The sequence below is a fragment of the Protomyctophum bolini genome (assembly GCF_963924005.1).
Source record: "Protomyctophum bolini genome assembly, chromosome: 11".
In the NCBI taxonomy this organism is placed as follows: Eukaryota; Metazoa; Chordata; class Actinopteri; order Myctophiformes; family Myctophidae; genus Protomyctophum; species Protomyctophum bolini.
In genome coordinates this window covers 2085053-2106079 of record NC_137872.1, presented here as the reverse complement: position 1 = coordinate 2106079, position 21027 = coordinate 2085053, and the positions used below count along the sequence as shown (strand labels likewise).

The 21027-nt window shown below is 40.2% G+C and overlaps 2 protein-coding genes across 3 annotated transcripts; one reads left to right on the top strand and one right to left on the bottom strand.

The window, feature by feature from the left end:
• Positions 1-149: 149 nt before the first annotated feature.
• LOC308324407 (galectin-2-like) lies at positions 150-3339 on the bottom strand (the record flags this gene model as incomplete). The annotated part of the gene is made up of 4 exons (XM_080776453.1): positions 150-296; positions 1769-1940; positions 2332-2411; positions 3331-3339. 4 exons carry the CDS (start codon positions 3337-3339, stop codon positions 150-152), a joined length of 408 nt encoding a protein of 135 aa, XP_080632579.1.
• Positions 3340-4792: 1453 nt separating this feature from the next.
• Positions 4793-20459, top strand: pick1 (protein interacting with prkca 1). Of its 2 annotated transcripts, none has more exons than XM_080776972.1 (13): positions 4793-4921; positions 6189-6261; positions 7507-7618; positions 9431-9559; positions 10982-11048; positions 11912-12001; positions 12099-12152; positions 13362-13424; positions 14057-14190; positions 16008-16100; positions 16267-16317; positions 18014-18158; positions 19937-20459. In XM_080776972.1, exons 2-13 carry the CDS (start codon positions 6221-6223, stop codon positions 20221-20223), a joined length of 1266 nt encoding a protein of 421 aa, XP_080633098.1. In that variant the 5' UTR covers positions 4793-4921; positions 6189-6220; the 3' UTR covers positions 20224-20459. The 2 variants fall into 2 exon arrangements, with proteins under 2 accessions (XP_080633098.1, XP_080633099.1); XM_080776973.1 differs by lacking the exon at positions 19937-20459 and adding an exon at positions 19181-19263.
• The last annotated feature ends 568 nt before the right edge of the window (positions 20460-21027 follow it).

Genomic DNA, 21027 nt, shown 5'->3' with positions numbered 1-21027 from the left:
TGAACTATATGAATGAATATACATTAATACAACAATACTTGACAATGTTTTAGTCCATGTTATCGTACGATAATTTCAACAATTGATCGGGTGAATTTTAACAGCAATAGTTGAAACGGCAGAATTGGATCTCTAGAGCAGATCTCTTCCTAGCAGATCTTAAAAGAGGTGAGCCTGAAGTCTCCTCTGACTCTGACGTAGCTGATGACGTCCATGCCTTCACGGTTGGGGAACTGAACCTCCTCTCCATCCGGAAGCTCCACTTCAAACATGTCTCCGGTCAGCTTCACCACAATCTAGAGGGGAAAGAAATGTTGATGGTCATTTTTATTGTTCAACGTCAAGACATTATTCCCCAGTATCTTTACAGTATAGACCTTTTGTGGCACGACTGAAATTCAACTACAAAAGTGTTGGGGAACCGTTTCCAAGCAGGTCCAAAACTATATAGGAAATAAAACAACAGTGGTTAAGAACACTATAGTTCCTCGGGCAGCATTATGTTACATTATGTGGCTCAGGGATAGAGTGGCTGGATGGTACTTCTGGCTCCCCCAGAGTCGGTGTCCAAGTGTCCTTGAGCAAGACACTGAACCCCTAATTGCTCCCGATGTGCTGGTTGGTGCCTTGCATGGTTTCCGCCGCCATCGGTGTATGAACGTGTGTGTGAATGTAATGCACAATCTATGTAAAGCGCCTTGGATAAAGGCGCTATATATAAATGCACCATTTACCATTTACAATTTACAATTACAATTCTTTACAATTTATTTGTGATATTACAGTTACCGGTGTTCCTGGCTGCAACCCTATAGTGCCTTTCTTATTTTGTGCACAACTTTAGCTTTAATAAACATTCACAGTTTTTTTCATACTCCACAGAAATGTATTAGGTCAAGTGTTGGCAAACAATACAAATGGCACTATTTAGATGCCCTAAAGAATGCACTCTGAATGTTTCATGGCAAAAATCCAATCTCAGAAATACAAATACACATGATGCGCAAATGTGCCAATACGTAGGTTGAATTAAACACCCATTTACAAATACGTCAATACTTCATGTTGTGTTAAAACTCCTGCAGTATTTTCAGTATAATAGTTTGCCCCCATACATCCAACATATGTCAAAATCCAAATGGTGTAAAACTCAAATCTAAAATCCACTATCATTTAAAACATTCACTTCAGAGCCCCCCTGTAAAGGGTTGTGTTGTCTCACCTTCACTTCAGAGCCCCTCTGTAAAGGGTTGTGTTGTCTCACCTTCACTTCAGAGCCCCTCTGTAAAGGGTTGTGTTGTCTCACCTTCACTTCAGAGCCCCTCTGTAAAGGGTTGTGTTGTCTCACCTTCACTTCAGAGCCCCTCTGTAAAGGGTTGTGTTGTCTCACCTTCACTTCAGAGCCCCTCTGTAAAGGGTTGTGTTGTCTCACCTTCACTTCAGAGCCCCTCTGTAAAGGGTTGTGTTGTCTCACCTTCACTTCAGAGCCCCTCTGTAAAGGGTTGTGTTGTCTCACCTTCACTTCAGAGCCCCTCTGTAAAGGGTTGTGTTGTCTCACCTTCACTTCAGAGCCCCTCTGTAAAGGGTTGTGTTGTCTCACCTTCACTTCAGAGCCCCTCTGTAAAGGGTTGTGTTGTCTCACCTTCACTTCAGAGCCCCTCTGTAAAGGGTTGTGTTGTCTCACCTTCACTTCAGAGCCCCTCTGTAAAGGGTTGTGTTGTCTCACCTTCACTTCAGAGCCCCTCTGTAAAGGGTTGTGTTGTCTCACCTTCACTTCAGAGCCCCTCTGTAAAGGGTTGTGCGTTTCCCTCTCCTCGTCACCCCAGCATCCGTCCGTCTTTGAGTTGCACACGAGCACAGATCCATCTTCATCGTCGTGGAAGCGAGGGTTGAAGTGCAGCGCCAGTTCATCTGAATCACAGCCCAGGTCAATCTGGAACCTGGTTCCAGAATAATATTTAAAAAATATATATACAACAATAATAGACTAAAAAATGCAATCTTAAGTATTTGTAGTGCAGAATTAGTGATTGGAATGAGGAGTAGGTGCACATATCATATTCCACCAGTTTATATATATATATATATATATATATAGGCCTACACTACAGCATAGGTCTGTACAGTGTAATTATACTGTGCTGATTTCTTTTTAAATAAAGTAGGCTACCTGTGAAATTCAACATTGCTCATGATTTACAGGTAACCACTGCTGCTTCAAACCACAACTCTTTGAAGAGACATCAATACTGTATTCCCGTGTGAATGGTTAAATGTATTTGTATGTGTGCAGTATGTTTACAGTAGGTATAGTAGGTACAGTAGGTTTACCTGTCGGCATCATGTAAAATCTGGCCCTTCAGTTTCAGCTGGTCTCCGGCTCTCAGGGCCACATTCTTCAGTTCAAGTTCCTGAAAAACACAAATTAAAGTTAGTTCAAAGTTTCTTCAGTCGCCTAATAAATAATAACTGTATAATGTCTTCATTTGTTTGGATCATCATCAGTGTTGTTTTCGTCGACTAAAACTATGACGACTATACCTTTTTTCACTGACGAAAACTAAATGGAAACTTAAGCTATGATGACTAAAACTATGACTAAATATACTGTCAATTTTGTCAACAAATAAACAACTAGACTAAAATGTTAGGAAGGGACTATAGTGGACAAGAGATCCAGTATAAGTCATTTTATTCTTGCTGAAAACAGCAGATCTACAAGCTCACAACGCGTCGCGCTGTGAGCTTGTAGATCGGCTATCTTCAGCAAGTGTAAAATCAGCCATTATACGACGGCATCAAGACCCGCCAAAATACATTTTAGTCGACTGAATCAACTGTAGATTTAGTCGACAAAAGTCTTATGATATTTAGTCGACTAAAACTAGACTAAACACTAAAACATTCCAGGTGACTAAAATGTGACTAAAACTAAATTAAATCGTTTCAAGAGACGACGTTTGCTGCCAAATTAAACAACACTGATCATCATCACCATTATAAATATGTATATAAGTTCAGTTACAGTAGCATTTACAACTAGCACACATTTCTACCTATTATCGTGTGCACAATAATATAGCACACAATCATCCTCGCATACTGTTTGTTTGATTGATTGATTGAAATATGTATTAACAGTTTGCAGAATTAACAGTATACATTTCACAGCACAAACTCAATACAAAGACTGTTAACTGTGAGTGGACGACCCAATTAAGCATTACACTTAATTGTTTACAACAGGGTCCACATTGTTCAATTCATCTTAATTCTGTCAATATGCCATTAAGTAACACACAGATTAAAAGTCAAGGCGGTCAAACATACCATGCTCATTTTTACTTCTTGGGATAGTTGAGAATAATCCTGAAACAAAAAACAAAAAAAAGATAATTGTTAACAAACTCAAACTTAAAGACCTCAAAACGGTGGTCTGAGTGATCAGAGGCTGGTATAAACTAGTAGTATGCCCAGGAACGGATTAACACACAACGATGAGGGCCCCTGGGACAATAATTTCTTTGGGCCCCCCCATAGCGCACATGACATGCATTTTGTTCATCATAATCTTTACCTAAATTTAATACAATCAACGGCCAATGAAGGGCCCCTTGTCTGTCAGGGCCCCTTGTCAGGGCCTCAAACCCCAAAACCATGCAGTTCTTTTTCCCCCCAAGGACCCCTGAGGGCCAACCAAGGGCCCAGGCCTCACCGGCCCAATGGCTATATAGTTTGGCCCTGAGTATAGACCAAGTGACGTGCCTGTTCAATCATCATGTAATCTATTTAAAAGGTAACAAAGCAACCATTCACTCGCCGCAGTTTCCCTCACAATGTAAACATTGATAGATCTTCTGCCTCGACCAATGAGTAATCTGTGTAAACATGTGTGAGATGATAATATTATGTACAGCCTTTTTAATGCTTCTGCCAATGTGGGATAAAAATGTGATAAATAATAATAATATCTCAAACTTATATAGCGCTTTTCTGAGTACCCAAAGACGCTTTACATGGGGGGGCTTTACAGAGGTAACAACAAATTAAAAACAACTTTAATAGAAAAAGGAAAAATAACACTAAAAGCTAAAGAACATTAAAAGAAGTGATGAATGCGTTGAACAATTAAAGGACCACTTCACCACTTTAATGCACCATATGCCTTCATATAATTAAGCAATATTAAACGAGAGGGTGTTCTTTATCGTCATTAATTAATGTTCATGATAAAATGCCACCATTTCTTTCCCCAACTTGATCTGTCTCATGGGAGTGACATCATCGATGGGGAATCGAAGCTTAGCTAATAGAAACTGCAGGCTTTAAGATAATACAAAATCTGAATATATATATATTTTTAATCTTATTATTATTATTTGTTAAATCTGCCCAACGATGATGTGGGCGGGCCCTCCTATATGAGACAGTATTTTATCATTTATTTACTTATCATTTCATTTATTTTATCAGAAAACTGGCGTTCCCTGATGTCATCGCTATCAGTAAGCAGGAACTGGGGATGGCAATGAAGAACCGGATAGTCTGGCGTGATGTTATGAAATCCATGATCTCGACCGCGGTCGAAAAATGATGACGATGATGATGATTTTATCATGAACATTTGTGAGGAGCACTTAACTTAACATTCTTACATGAAGATAAGTTGAAAAGTGGTGAAGTGGTCCTTTAAGCTTTTCATTTGCGTCATGTTATGTTATGCCTCTCTCTCCAACTTCCGCTGAGTTCCCGGACGTGACGACGGAAAGTAAACAGATGTGTCAGTCAGACAGAGGAAGACAATCCATCCACAAATGAAACATTTTGCTAAGTAAAAAAGGAACATTTTGATCAAAACAAGCGTTCTTATGCATGTCAAATGACATTTGTACGAGAGTAACTGTTTCCCCTTCTGTCAAAGGTAAAAACCCACGTCTTCCTATTCCTATTTGTATGTGTTATTCATTTCCAAATACACCTGCTGCTGCTGCTATACTGTCTCGGCTAATTAGCTAGCAGGCTATAGCCGTGTACGTCACCGTTTTGACGTTGTACACAGCGACAGAGCTATAATACAACTAACGCATTTTCATTTGGCTACATCAGCCTATACATCAGTTACATACACAATCATGCTTTCTATCTATTAATTATTAAGTTAGACTTGTTAATTATTCAAACTGGCTAACGCGTCAGTATACTGTTGCTGTCTGTCTCTTACCAGCTGTTTGGTGTATGATGAATTCCTGTTCTGTTTCTTTGTCTATATAGAAGTGTCTTATTTGTACGTCTCTAAATGTTTTGATGAATTGAACACGGTGGACCCTCTTGTGAACAAGTGGTAATGCTTAATTGGGTCGTCCCACTCACAGTTAACAGTCTTTGTATTGAGTTTGTGCTTGAAATGTACTGTAATTCTGAAAACTGTTAGTGTTAATACATGATATTTCAATCAATCAGAAGTATAACTTTGTGTGGGACAGGACGGAGTTAGCAACTTATTACTTCAATTCCTTGCTGTCATATTCGACCATAGGCGTAATATTGCCTATCATTTCGTTATTAAACCCCTCTTATGATGTCTCACATTTCGTTATAAAATGAAACATGTGGTCATTGGTGGTATAGACCGACTTAGCTGTAGCCTAGAGGGGAATAAGGGGTTTATTTCTCATTATTTTAAAACACATCTCGCAGGGAAAGAGAGAATGAGAGAGAGCTTTACAACAGAACAGCCCCAACTATTGGGGAATGTGTGCCTGGCATGCAGTTACTATGTGGGACAGGGTCTCAATTTTTGGGACAGCTAAAAAGTCTTGGAAATGAAGGACTGTCCCACGCAAAGGGGGACATCTGGTAATCATTTCCATTTATAGTGTAACACTCTCGGGAGTTGCATTTAACTCCCGAGAGTGTACACTACAAAATGGAAGTTATGTTTTTTTTATTTGAAATATGTATTAACAGTTTGCAGAATTACAGTACATTTCAAGCACAACTCAATACAAAGAGTTGTGCTTGAAAGCTGACATTATTGGTGGAACCCAATAATGTCATACTTTTTTTTAATTTTTTGCAAAAGTAGTATTATTATATTATATCTCCCCCTTTCTATATAATGTAATTATTATTATTATATAATTGTTCAGGACTTTGATTGTAATTTGAACCCATGTCAATAATATCAGGTTACACGAGGACGGGGTGACGCTGGCCTGATATGTTCACAGACATGGACTATGAGCTGGAAGAAGACAAGTTGTAAGTTATAGAATATTGTCACTTTTTAAAGTTTTATGTTCTATTAGGGGGGTGTTTCTTTGTTTGTTTTTGAGTGGTGCAACCACTCCTACAACCAGTTAATGTCCGTGTATGTACCTGTTTGTGTACCTCAATGAGCACGAGTATGTGACGTATTAAAAGCAGTAGGGGGCGCCAGAAACAGAGAGAGGGGTAGTGCTGTGTCTCTAATATGAGAGAGAGAGAGAGAGAGAGAGAGGGGGGGGGGGAATTGCACCACTCAGTTCACACGTGTGTGATTTTTTTGAATGACTTTGCACTAAGAATCATTGCCACAGTAACATTTTCAATCCACTGTATTGATTGTATATTTGGGACGGTATCGGGTACAGTAATCGCCCCCTAAACCCTCTCGCCCCACCAGTTATTTACGCCGACCACTCGGTGCGGCAGGTTCTTGTATTCTTTATTTTTGTTTAACTGAGGATAAGGTTAGAAATAAGTTTAGGGTTAGGCATAGTTTCACTGGGGTTAAAGGGACACTTCACCCTTTTTGCAAAAAGATATATGTTAATGACGTTTAGGAGCTTTAGAACACTTTCCTGGGGGTCTTTATGTGTGTAATATGTGGGTTTAGATATTTTAGATTGTAGCAGTGAGCCTGTTGTCTCTGATGTCATGGACACTGGTCTCACTACCTTCCTGGACTACAATTCTCATAATTCTTTGGTGCACTGCTCCTCCTTGTGGATAGGAGGGAGAGCTGTCTTACTGAGACAACATGTAGTCCAGGAAGGAAGTGAAATCGAAGTACGACTGACATGGAAACATAGCTTTTTCATAAAACTGTCAGCACAGATGGGCAGTATTTGAAATACATGTATTTGAAATACGTATTTGAAATACTTTTTTTGTATTTTGTAATTTGTATTTCGCTGCGATGGAAGATGTATTTTGTATTTTGTATTTTGTATCAAAATACATTTTCAATGTTTTTTGCCCATCAGAGATGGGCAGTATTTGAAATACATGTATTTGAAATACGTATTTGAAATACTTTTTTTGTATTTTGTAATTTGTATTTCGCTGGGATGGAAGATGTATTTTGTATTTTGTATTTAGATACATTTTTTGACCCAGTATTTGGTATTTTGTATCAAAATACATTTTCAATGTATTTTGCCCATCTCTGACTGTCAGGATGTAGAAGAGATTTTTAGAATCTGATCTCGGGTCAGCAAGGGTTTAATGGTGTCTCCTCTGAAGGGGGATACCGACTGTACCTGGAACTGTCACTCTGAAGAAGGACGCTCAGAACCTGATAGGGATCAGCATTGGGGGCGGGGCACAGTACTGCCCCTGTCTCTACATCGTACAGGTAGGTACATAGTCCAGTAATAATGTAATTTGACCTCAAACTAATTGCAAAAAAACCAAACTCAACCAAAAACACTCCTTGGGCTAATAACGGCCATAGCCACTTGTGCTGACCTCATCACATTTGTGATGACGGCTATGGCCGTTATTAGCCCAAGGAGTGTTTTTATGCAAAACTAATGCTTGGAATGGACTCGGCATCATGAAAACATCATGAAAAATTTGAAATTATGTGCCTTATATAGGATGTCTATGGTGGCCATACTGTACAGGCCATTTTCAACACTTTCCCCTCAGACAATTTCAGGCAACTTTTTGTATGTTATTCAGGACATAATGTAAGATACAAAATCAGCTGAGTTTGGTTTTTTTGCAATTAGTTGGAGGTTGACCCCTTTTTTCCCATATAATGCCTGTACTAACATGGAGACTGATTTCATCATGACACCAGAGTGTGGTTTTTGGCGGCACATTTAGATTTTAGTTTTAGTCATTAGTCTCTTGAATAGTTTTCATTTAGTTTTAGTCACATTTTAGTCACCCCGGAATGTTTTAGTGTTCGACGACTAAAGATCATAAGATTTTAGTCGACTAAATCTAGTAATCTACAGTTGATTTTAGTCGAACGAAATGTATTTTGGAGTGCCTTGATGCCGTCGAAATGACTGTTTTTTTTTTCACTTGCTGAAAATAGCTGATCTACAATGCAACTAATTGTAAAAAGGACTTATACTGGGTCTCTTGTCCACTATAGTCCCTTCCTAATAGTTTTTATTTGTTGACGAAATTGTCAGTATATTTTTAGTCTTAGTTTTAGTCATCATAGCTTAGTTTCCATTTAGTTTCCATTCAGTTTTCATCGGTGGAAAAAGGTGCTGTGCAACTTGTTGTACAACTCCTTCGAGACTGTACCAGTAATTAAGTGCTCCTATGTTACAAATAATACACCAGCTTTACTAGACATGTTACACCAAACAACTGCACCCATATTTGGCACCATAGTCTCCTTTTTATATGATCTGTTATTAGTTTGGCAAAACAACAGTAAATCCAGGTGTGATTTGGTTAAGTGCTATGTTACATTAATACAATTATTATTAAATAATATACACCAGCTTTACTAGACATCTTGAACTAGGACACCAAAAACAACTGCACCCATAATTATTTGGCACCATGGTCTCCTTTTTAAATGATCTGTTATTAGTTTGGCAAAACGGCGGTAAATCCAGGTGTGATTTGTTTAAGCGAAGAATCTTATCGTTTGCAGTCTTATGGGATATGAATGAATGAATGAATGAATTTTATTTGTATAGCACCTTTCCAAACATATAGTTACAAAGTGCTTTACAGACGGGTTATAAAACAGTAATCATAAAAACAACAAAACATCAAGACATCAGAGACAATAAAGCATGAAGAAAATAACGGGTCAATAAAACAATTAAAAACTACATTTAGGAAAAACACTTGGCATACAGATGTGTTTTTAACCCATTCTGAACGGGAACCCATTTTGGTGTCAGCATCATGTTATGCATTAGCTATTGAAAAATAGCAGATCTACAAGCTCATAGCGCGCCACCGAGTGGCGCGCTACGAGCTTGTAGGTCTGGCTATTTTTGAAAAACCGAAGAACGATCTGACATTTTTAGAATCTGATCTCAGGTCAGAATGGGTTCATCAGACCAGTGTGTGTGTGTCCAGTGGAAACCTCGTATGAATCTGATCTCAGGTCAGAATGGATTAAGCGAATAATCTTATCGTTTGCAGTCTTATGGGATAATATGCTTATTTCTATTGCCCCCTGCAGGTCTTTGACAATACCCCCGCTGCCCAGGAGGGGTCACTGGCGGCCGGCGATGAAATTACAGGCGTGAACTCAAAGCCTGTGAAGGGAAAGACCAAGGTGGAGGTGGCCAAGATGATTCAGGCTGTACAGGTACCCACATTCTGACCTGAGATCAGATTCTAAGCTGTACAGGTACACCGTCATTAACACATTCTGACCTGAGATCAGATTCTAGGCTGTACAGGTACACACATTCTGACCTGAGATCAGATTCTAAGCTGCACAGGTACACCGTCATTAACACATTTTACCAGGCTATTGCTAAATATCTCTCCTTTGAAAACACATCAACTTTTATATACAGTATGTAACCTATTAATTAACCTGACAATAACATCAGTGTGTTCGCCCCCAATTAACTAGTACAGTCGGTGTCCACCCAAATGTTTTGATGAATTGAACATGGTGGACCCTCTTGTAAACTCGTGTAATGCTTAAGTGGTTCCCTGTAGTGTATAATGTATGTATGTCATGTGTTATGTAATGTTGGCTGCTGTACATTGTCAATGAAAACAAAACAAAACAAGATACTGTACTTACAGATTACTTCAGTATATGGAAGGTATCGTCCCGTAACGTATATGTCACCGATCTCACTTAACCCATTGTGGGCGGGAACCCCTTTTGGTGTTAGCTATTACGCTATGCTTGAGCTGTTGAAAAATAGCAGATCTACAAGCTCATAGCGCGCCACCGAGTGGCGCGCTACGAGCTTGTAGGTCTGCTATTTTTGAAGAATCGTAAAACAAAAGTGACATGAAAGTGTTTGAGAACGACTGACATAGAAAAAGAAAACAGTCAGGATTTAGTAGAAGACATTTTATAGAATCGTTCCCAGGTCAAAATGGGTTAATTTTGGGGTGTGAATCCCACCCATCAGATCAGACTGCAGAAGAGGGACATTGCTCACATAACAAGCACCCCCCCCTCTCCCCCTCTTCACTACTAGAGAAATGGGAACAATGGTATGGTAGCGTCATGTGACATATTGGCACCAATGCGGTGGCCGTGTTGTTTTTGGAACTATTGTGAACCCACAGGAAGTTCCGTGGCTCCCGCCTACAGTGGATTAGAACGAGGGGTCCAGTTTAGGACTTAAAGGATTAGATTGTGTCATTGTCCAACCGTTGACAAAGGAATTTACTCTCGCTGTTAGTTGCAAGGTGTGCAAATTACTACAAAATTACCCGTGTTTTTCTTTTTTTTAACCCATTCTGGGCGGGGAACCCCTTTTGGTGTTTTAACTAAGCATTATGTTATACTTTAGCTATTGAAAAATAGTGAAAATCGTGAATACAAATCTTTGAATATATATTCTTTCAGAAGACTTTTTTTATTTATTTTTATTTTTGACGTCAGGCCTACATGGGTTAAATACAGTGATCTCCACTTTGATGTAACTATAATAATGATTTATATAGTTTTATAACATTTTATTTTGGTTAATTTGTTCTGTATTTAATCTGTATTCTGTTACTATGATAATTAAGGTTTTATTGTATGTTTCGACAGGGAGAAGCAACGATCCACTACAACAAACTTCAGGCAGATCCCAAACAGGGGAAGTCACTGGATATAGGTAACTGCTCCAATAATGGTTATATATAATCCAATCCACTTTATTTATATAGCACGTTTTAAAACTCAGAGTTTACAAAGTGCTGTACAGGAGAAAGATTAAAGTGCACTAAAGCTACCACACAGAAAAACAGCGAGAAAACAAAGTACAAATGGTGACAACAACTGAGACACATTACAGAAAAACAACAGAAAAACAACAGCATCACAGAGAGACAAAACATAATACAAGGACCGATTCAAAAAGAAAATCCGTTGTCAATATAATGTATCCCACGATTTTGTAACCCATTTTTCACCCCTGTGTCAATCGTCTAATGTGATCCTGGGCTCTACACACCCTCCACCAACCTAGTCCCCATATATGGGGGACAAGGGGAGACCAACCTAGTCCCCATATATGGGGGACAAGGGGAGACCAACCTAGTCCCCATATATGGGGGACAAGGGGAGACCAACCTAGTCCCCATATATGGGGGACAAGGGGAGAGCAACGGACTTGAACTCATGCTTCCTTCATGCCTGAGTGTCCAAGTTGCTCCTTTACACCTGACAGGGGGGAGTTTCCCTGGTTGGACGTAGCGCGTGGAAGGAACACGTTATTCCAACCAGTTCCTTTCCCCTCCATCAGGCGCCCCGGCTGGCCAGGGGGAGGCAGTTTAGTGACCAGGATTACTGCATGTTTTTATTTTGTGAGGGTACCTACCCTATAGGGGACACGGGGAGAACATGCAAACTCCACACAGAAAGGCCCTTTCTCCAACCCCGCCTCGGGTATGGGCACTGATGACGTGGAATAAGCACTTTCATTAAGAGCCAGTTAAAACACCATGAATGTGTCGTTGTTTCCTTTGTTTGTTTCAGTGCTGAAGAAAGTCAAGCACCGCCTAGTGGAGAACATGAGCTCAGGCACCGCCGATGCTCTGGGACTCAGCAGAGCCATTCTATGCAACGGTTAGAGAGTTTATATACTGTGTGTACATATATAGATAAATATATATATATATATATATTGCATATCTTATTGTTAATCTGTACCTTTTCTTTGCAGATGGATTGGTTAAGAGACTGGAGGAGCTGGAGAAGACAGCAGAGCTTTACAAAGGTCTTAACCTGCATTTTGGGTTGTTTTAAACATTATGCTATAATTTAGCTTTTGAAAAATAGCAGATCTACAAGCTCATAGCGCGCCACCAAGTGGCGCGCTATGAGCTTGTAGGTCTGCTATGTTTTGAAAAATCGAAGAACGACTGACATAGAAACATAGCTTTTTCAGAAAACTGTCAGGATGTATAGAAAACATTTTTTAGAATCTGATCTCAGGTCAGAATGGGTTACATTGCTCATGGTTGCCTTCAGTACTTTACATCTCATTAGGATCATGATGATGAGATGAGATGAGATATACTTTATTGTCCCACGAGGGGAAATTTGTCTTGGGCAAAAGTGCATTAGTACATCAACGCTTTTTAAAACAGACAGACAATACACAGTAGCAGCAAAGTACAAGTCACAAGAGTATCACAAGAGAAGTGCAAATTGCAATAAGAGAAGGTATATAATATTAAAAAGTGCTAGAGTATTCACAGTTTATAGTATCACAGTAAAGTGCAATAAATAACTGATGAAGGTCAAGAAGTCCACCACGGCCCATAGCACTTACCCCACCCCCTTAGATAGCATTTCTGTAGACTTAGATAGCATTTCTGTAGACTTAGATAGCATTTGATACAGACTTATAGCATGTTATGTAGACAGCATAAGTGCATTGTATGTAGTCATAGCACGTCATAGTACATATGTAGCATAGTAGTATAGATTATATGTATAGTTTCATTATATAGATAATAATATATAAATGTTTTCATGTGATGTATTCCCATGCTTTTTTGTTCTTGCTTAATGTAAGTCGCTCTGGATAAAGTCGCTAAATGCCTAAATTGTAAGAAGTCCCTTCTCCACTAAGAACTATGAGGCGGTTGTTTAGCAGAACAATTGAAGTGGGAAGAAAATAAAGTTTGAAGCGGTTGCTCTTGCAACGACACGCTCTGTAGCGTCTACCAGAGGGCAACGGCTCATACTCTGAACATAACATATGTGAAAGGATCAGACAACACTCTATTTGACTCTATCGTAACATCTGTTTGGATTTCTATTGAAATATCGGAATCAGAACAACGAGACTGTATTTGAACCGGGGTCTGAGCTGGTTCACTGACCTTGGACCTATAATATGGTACCCAATGCTGTAACTGCCACAAATAAGATCTAAAGTTATGTTTTCTTCCCATGTCTTTGCTTTCTTTCTTTAAAGGGCTGATGGAGCACACAAAGAGACTGCTCAGAGCCTTCTTTGAGCTCTCCCAAACCCACAGAGGTGTGTTGCATGTCAACCCCATCTTTTTATACCCTAGTCTAGGGTAGAAAGTAAGTTCAATGATAATCATTTGTCTCATTTACAGAGCATGTCCCAATTATAACACTTAAAAAAAAAAATAGTAAATGGAATATGCCATGTTGATTACGGTATCGAGCACAAAACTTGAAAGATATCTCGTTTTAAGTGAACATTAGGGACATTAAGGGTTCTAAATCACTTAAGATTCATCCACCAGGCCCAGGCGGTGGCGTAACCGTCTGGGCACCCGACTGGTAATCCAGTCGCAGTGTGCCGCGGGTTCGACTCCCGAGCCCGACACGGCCTTTACTGCATGTCTTCCCCCCACCCCCCCATCTCTCTCTCCCGTTTCCTGTCAGCCTACTGTCTGTCCCTTCAAAAAAAAAAACAACAATAAAAGGTATAAGCCGCAAAAAAATACCTTAAAAAAATTAAAGATTCATCCACCAACCACCAAGGTTTACAGCAAATTAAATTACCTTAGCAGTCCAGCAAGTTAAGTTTACGAGATAAGTATTGGACTGCCCGACCAACATCGGCATACTTAAGTATGCCTCTGGAAAATCACACTCGTCTGGTTGATGTTTCAACGATCGTTGTCATTATTTCAGCGTTTGGGGACGTGTTCTCGGTTATCGGCGTACGGGAACCCCAGGCCGCCGCCAGCGAAGCTTTCGTGAAGTTTGCCGAGGCGCACCGCAACATCGAGAAATATGGAATTCAGCTCCTCAAGACCATCAAGCCGGTGAGTTTAGAACATTTAATACTTAATGTTTACTTAAAGGAGAATTCCATAATAGAATGCTTTCTTACCTTTCTTTGTAGTTCTTACGTCTCCACCAAAGAGGTCCAGGTGTTATTTTGTGCAAAAGCTCCTTATTGGCTATTTCCCCTACCATAAGCCCTAAATGAATTGCATTGAATTGAATGGGAATTGAATGGGGTGCTAATTTGCTTATTTCCATTGCTTTTTTGTATATATCCTCTCCTCATAATGTAAATAATATCCCAAGCGGCACACTTTACTACTTATTTAGATGGAAATAAGCGAATTAGCACAACACCCCATAGCCCCATTCAATTCAATGCAATTCATTGAGGGCTTATGGTAGGGAAAATAGAACAACATTTTTGCACAAAAAAACACCTGGACCTCTTTGGTGGGGACGTAATGACTACAAAGAAATGTAAGAAAGGTAAAATAGTCTTCTAGCATGGAATTCTCCTTTAAGCACTCGTTTTATAAAATACAGTATGTGAAAAATGATTGATGTGCATTTATCTTGAAAATGTAAGTTTTTAATCTGTTTGGACTGAATTATTCGACGTCCTCGAGGAAATATAATATATTTGCTTTTGTAAATTTGGTCCTATTTTTGCTATATACATAATCCATCTGAGATCAGATCTCTTCAATGCAGCTCAATGGTCAGGCATTTAACCCATTTTGGGCGGGAACCCCTTTTGGTGTTGGCATTATGTTATGCTTTAGCTATTGAAAAATAGCAGATCTACAAGCTCGGTGGCGCGCTAGGAGCTTGTAGGTCTGCTATTTTAGAAAAATCAAAGAACGACTGACATTAGAAACATAGCTTTTTCAGAAAACTGTCAGGATGTAGAAGACATTTATAGAATATGATCTCAGGTCAGAATGGGTTAATGTGAAGGTTGTGTGTGGCACCTTTTGTAGTTGGTTAGTTAGCACAATAATGCATAATAGCCAACCAATAGATTAACTTGACCTGCTGCCTTTTTTTGTAGCGGTGGCGGGTTCCTCTCGCACTTTTATCTGTAAAATGAAAAATGGCAGTCAAAACTATGTTCTGTCACACTTATCACTTACCTTCTGGCTCCAAAACTGTGGAATGCACTTCCCATCGCAGTCAGAACTGCAGCATCACTCCCCCAATCTTCCTCCGTAGTCTGAAAACCCACCTTTTCAGACTCCATCATGGCCCCGTAGCACTTACCCTATACCCCCCTTAGATAGCATTTCTGTAGACTTAGATAGCATTTGATACAGACTTATAGCATGTTATGTAGACAGCACTATAATTGCATTGTATGTAGTCATAGCACGTCATAGTACATATGTATAGCATAGTATAGCATATATGTATAGTTTCATTATATAGATATTCCACTGTTACTTTCTTAGCTTACGCATGTTTCATGATAAATGCTTTTTATGTGATGTATTCCCATGCTTTTTGTTCTTGCTTAATGTAACTCGCTCTGGATTAACCCATTCTGACCGGACACCCATTTTGGTGTTGGCATTATGTTATGCTTTAGCTATTGAAAAATAGCAGATCTACAAGCTCATAGCGCGCCACCGAGTGGCGCGCTACGAGCTTGTAGGTCTGCTATTTTAGAAAAATCGAAGAGCGACTGACATTTTTAGAATCTGATCTCAGGTCAGAATGGGTTAATCAGACAAGTGTGTGTCCAGTGGAAACCTCGTATGAATCTGATCTCAGGTCAGAATGGGTTAAGAGCGTCTGCTAAATGCCTAAATTGTAAATTGTCATTACGTATATTGTGTGCTCTTGTGTTGAACAGATGCTCCATGACCTGAACACCTACCTCCACAAGGCCATACCAGACACCAAGCTCACCATCCGCAAGTACCTGGATGTCAAGTTTGAATATCTAGTGAGGAACACATCATCACCACCGTGCACAAACATTCATATTTTGTTTTTCATTATGAGATGACGTCGGCAACGTGTTTTTATAAGGTTTACTACTGTAACACGAGTTAAACGTTGCTTTGGGCCGATTTACAGTAGTCCTTCATTCCCTTGTGTGTGTTTTTCAGTCGTACTGCCTGAAGGTGAAGGAGATGGACGATGAGGAGTACAGCTGCATTGTGAGTAGCCGTGACCGAGACCGTCGGAGTTTAACACCCCTTTTGGTCCATTATGTTATAATTTAGCTATTGAAAAATAGCAGATCTAAAAGCTCATAGCGCGCCACCGAGTGGCGCGCTACGAGCTTGTAGATCTGCTATTTTTGAAAAATCGTGAAAATGTGGCCCAAATGTTATATTGAATATATTCCTTCAGAGCGAACGTTTTTTAGCTCAAATCTTTGCTTCTGGGAGGTGGTCCCTGGAATGACATATTTTCAGATGGGGGGGGGGGGGGGGGGGGGGGGGGGGGGTCGGTGGCCAAATACATATCATTTTTGGGGTTCTTGACATGAAATATTGAGAACCACTGATATAGAAATATGAGGTTTTTCAGAAGAAAAAGACAAAAAAAAAGGGGAACAAAATATTTAAATTTCGACGTCAGGCCTAAATGGGTAAACCTTCCTGTTCTACCGCCTAAGCGTGTCCAAACAGAAACGGGACCATGTCCAACATATAAAGACCAGCCCACACCATAGTGACTCCTTTGCAACATGCAAGTACTTGCAACCATTATCCCCACTGGGAGTTGTGAATAGTGGCTTTGGTGCAGCGTGGCCTTCAAACACAGAACCTAAAGGTCTTAATAGAGTTGTGAATAGTTGCTTTGGTGCAGCGTGGCCTTCAAACACAGAACCTAAAGGTCTTAATAGAGTTGTGAATAGTTGCTTTGGTGCAGCGTGGCCTTCAAACACAGAACCTAAAGGTCTTAATAGAGTTGTGAATAGTTGCTTTGGTGCAGCGTGGCCTTCAAACACAGAACCTAAAGGTCTTAATAGAGTTGTGAATAGTTGCTTTGGTGCAGCGTGGCCTTCAAACACAGAACCTAAAGGTCTTAATAGAGTTGTGAATAGTTGCTTTGGTGCAGCGTGGCCTTCAAACACAGAACCTAAAGGTCTTAATTGAGTTGTGAATAGTTGCTTTGGTGCAGCGTGGCCTTCAAACACAGAACCTAAAGGTCTTAATAGAGTTGTGAATAGTTGCTTTGGTGCAGCGTGGCCTTCAAACACAGAACCTAAAGGTCTTAATAGAGTTGTGAATAGTTGCTTTGGTGCAGCGTGGCCTTCAAACACAGAACCTAAAGGTCTTAATAGAGTTGTGAATAGTTGCTTTGGTGCAGCGTGGCCTTCAAACACAGAACCTAAAGGTCTTAATAGAGTTGTGAATAGTTGCTTTGGTGCAGCGTGGCCTTCAAACACAGAACCTAAAGGTCTTAATAGAGTTGTGAATAGTTGCTTTGGTGCAGCGTGGCCTTCAAACACAGAACCTAAAGGTCTTAATAGAAGACCAGGGACACTACAATTATTATGTTGTAATAATACTTTACCGATAGGACAAAATAACATTTAATTCACACAAAGAAAATAACACAATAGAGCTTTAAGTAAAGACAAATATACTTTTGTTTAATGTCTAATTTACTCTGGGATTTTAGCAAAAGAGGCTTCACCCTCCCTGACCTACAAAATACAGTAAATATATAAAAAGACATAATTATAATAAACCTCAATAGTGTGTGCATGTGTGATCTGTCTCAGCGAACACCTCCATATTGTAAGTATCCTCATCAATACTTAAGTTATGATTCAGTTTGTTCCCCCAGGCTATGGGAGAGAGCCCATGGATCGTGTCATGATTCTGTTTGTTCCCTCAGGCTATGGGAGAGCCCATGTATCGGGTCAGTACCGGTAACTACGAGTACCGGCTGGTTCTGCGGTGCCGACAGGAGGCTCGGGCCCGCTTTGCCAAGATGAGGAAAGACGTGCTGGAGAAGATAGAACTTCTGGATCAGAAACATGGTCTGTTCATTTCATCTCTCCTCACTTTATATCACCTTCTTTTTTCATTCCCTCTGGCCTATAGAGCGTCGCAGTCCCGCCTCCTTTCATGAACGACGTAGGCTTTTCCTAAAGTATTTATTTAAAGGTTACGCCGCGGACAAAGCCAACTCGGATCGTGACAAATCATGACAATGAACACAATGTTTTGGGGCCGATCAAATAATTTATAAGAAGAAAAACAAAACAAATAGTGCTGTCTCCTGCCTTTATTTTCTTCTTTCTAATGATTTGATCGGCCCCAAAATATTGTTTTCATTGTCATGATTTGTCACGATCCGAGTTGGCTTTGTCCGCGGCGTAACCGTCTTTAAATAAATACTTTAGGAAAAGCCTACGGAGAATCATTTCCTGGGCCACTCGTCGTTCTGAAAGGGGGCGGGACTGCGACACTATAGAGCGTCGCAATCCCGCCTCATTTCATGACGACGCCAGGCCCAGGAAATGATTCCCAATGCATAAAAGTATTTATTTAAAGACCTTTTAAGCGTCGTACGAAGCCAACTGGAGTCGTGACAAATCATGACAATAAACACAATATTTTGGACCAAACAAATAATTACAGAGAAGGAAAAAAAGGTGTTTTCGTCTTCTTTCTAATTATTTGTTCGGTCCGAAACATTGTGTTTGTTGTCATGATTTCTCACAACTCCAGTTGTCTTTGTACGAGGCTTATTAAAGGTCTTTAAATAAATACTTTTTGAAATGTCTATGAGGAAAATGAACGGGGAATCATTTCCTGGGCCCTGGTAGGGGGCGGGACTGGGCCCTGGTAGGGGGTGGGACTGGGCCCTGGTAGGGGGTGGGACTGGGCCCTGGTAGGGGGCGGGACTGCGATATTGGCACGGGTAACACAACCTAGGGAACCTAAGAATGTATAAAGCAAGACAAAATCAACGATGAATATCAAATGAGTTAATTATTATGTTTGAATTGAAAACAATATATTCAACTGTTGGATTGTTTTGGTTCCCTTCCTGCAGCTCTAGTTTTCACCACCAGGGGGAGCGATAAAGCATTTGTCAAGACTACAGACATAAGACTAGAATAAATCACCTTCAAACAATTCTATTCCGTTAAGAGTTAATAAATGCAGGAAAAAAATTACATAGCGGTGTAACAATATATATTGTTTTAACAAGAATGGATGTATCTTGTTGGTGGTTTGAGGAGAAAACAAATATGTACAGTACAGATATTATGTCCGTGGATAATGATTCCTTTATAATGTACATAATTAATTTTATGAATAGCAAGTGGTGTTAGTTCGTCTCGCAGCTGAATTCATACTAATTTATCTGCATCGGCTATATTAAGTCTGAACAACATCATTTGTGACCAAATTGGATGCCATTGGATTTTTTTAAATTTTAGTTTTTTTCATGTCATGAAAGCAGGGAATCATAGCTCCAAATTGACATGTTGGTTGTTCAGTTTGACCCACCATAGTTTTGGAGATATGGCTTATAGAGTATAATGTCTTGCAGAGAAACGGCGAGTTGAGAAAAGAGGCTTGAAAAAGGTTCACTTCCGTGGACTCTAACATTACACCTATAGCTACATGTTTTCAACTGAGTCAGCCCGTCACTTCATCACATCATCTTCTGACTGTTACACACACACACACACACACACACACACACACACACACACACACACACACACACACACACACACACACACACACACACACACACTGACTCACATCTTCCCCTCGTCTTCCCTCTCCATCCACCCAGTCCAGGACATTGTGTTCCAGCTCCAGCGCTTCGTGTCGGGCATGTCGCGGTACTACGACGAGTGCTACGCGGTTCTGAAGGAGGCGGACGTCTTCCCCATCGAGGTGGACCTCTCCCGCACCATGCTGAACTACGGCGGCCAGGCCCACGCCTACGACGACGAGGAGGACGAGGAGGAGGAGGAGGAGGAGGGAGGAGGACAGGGCAGTGGAGGCGAGGAGGGAGGGAGCGGTGCTGTCAGACGACAAGCCGAAAACGGTGCCGAGAAGCTCATTGATGATGAGTGACTGATGTGAGGTGTTGGTCGGTCGGGGTCCCGTGGAGACGGAGTCTAACTGCTGAAAGCCCCCTCTCTTCTCCAGCGACCGTCTTTGTGAGTTGTACATTGTATGGCAGATGGAACGGTTAAAGGAGAATTCCATGCTAGAAGGCTTTCTTACCTTTCTTTGTAGTCGTCCCCACCAAAGAGGTCCAGGTGTTATTTTGTGCAAAAGCTCCTTATTGGCTATTTCCCCTATACCATAAGCGCTCAATGAATTGCATTGAATTGAATGGGGCTATGGGGTGTTGTGCTAATTTGCTTATTTCCATCGAAATAAGTAGTAAAGTGTGCCGCTTGGGATATTATTTACATTATGAAGAGAGGATATATACAAATAATGTATAATTTTGAGAGATGGAATTAGCACAACACCCCATAGCCCCGCCCCATTCAATTCCCATTCAATGCAATTCATTTAAGGCTTATGGTAGGGGAAATAGCCAATTTTTGCTTTTGCACAAAATAACACCTGGACCTCTTTGGTTGGGGACGTAACGACTACAAAGAAAGGTAAGAAAGCCTTTTAGTATGGAATTCTCCTTTAATTATGTCAACACACTGGAGGAAAGCCCTGCTATGTCACTGAATCCTGTTTGCACTGGGATGTGTCTCTCAAAGAAATACATCTCAGTGATGTACAGTACAATAATAGACCATTATAATACAAATACTGAAATTAGTCATAAATTACATATTTGGACGTTACACACAGCAATTTAAACTTTCTACTTAATTTATTTTTTAATAACCATTCATATAACAATAGCTT

Excerpts from the sequence above, each read along its gene's own strand:
- pick1 (XM_080776972.1), top strand. The coding sequence starts at position 6,221 with ATGTTCACAGACATGGACTATGAGCTGGAAGAAGACAAGTT. Across the intron at positions 7,619-9,430 it reads CCTGTCTCTACATCGTACAG|GTCTTTGACAATACCCCCGC; the intron begins GTAGGTACATAG and ends TGCCCCCTGCAG. Across the intron at positions 18,159-19,936 it reads ACTTCTGGATCAGAAACATG|TCCAGGACATTGTGTTCCAG; the intron begins GTCTGTTCATTT and ends CCATCCACCCAG.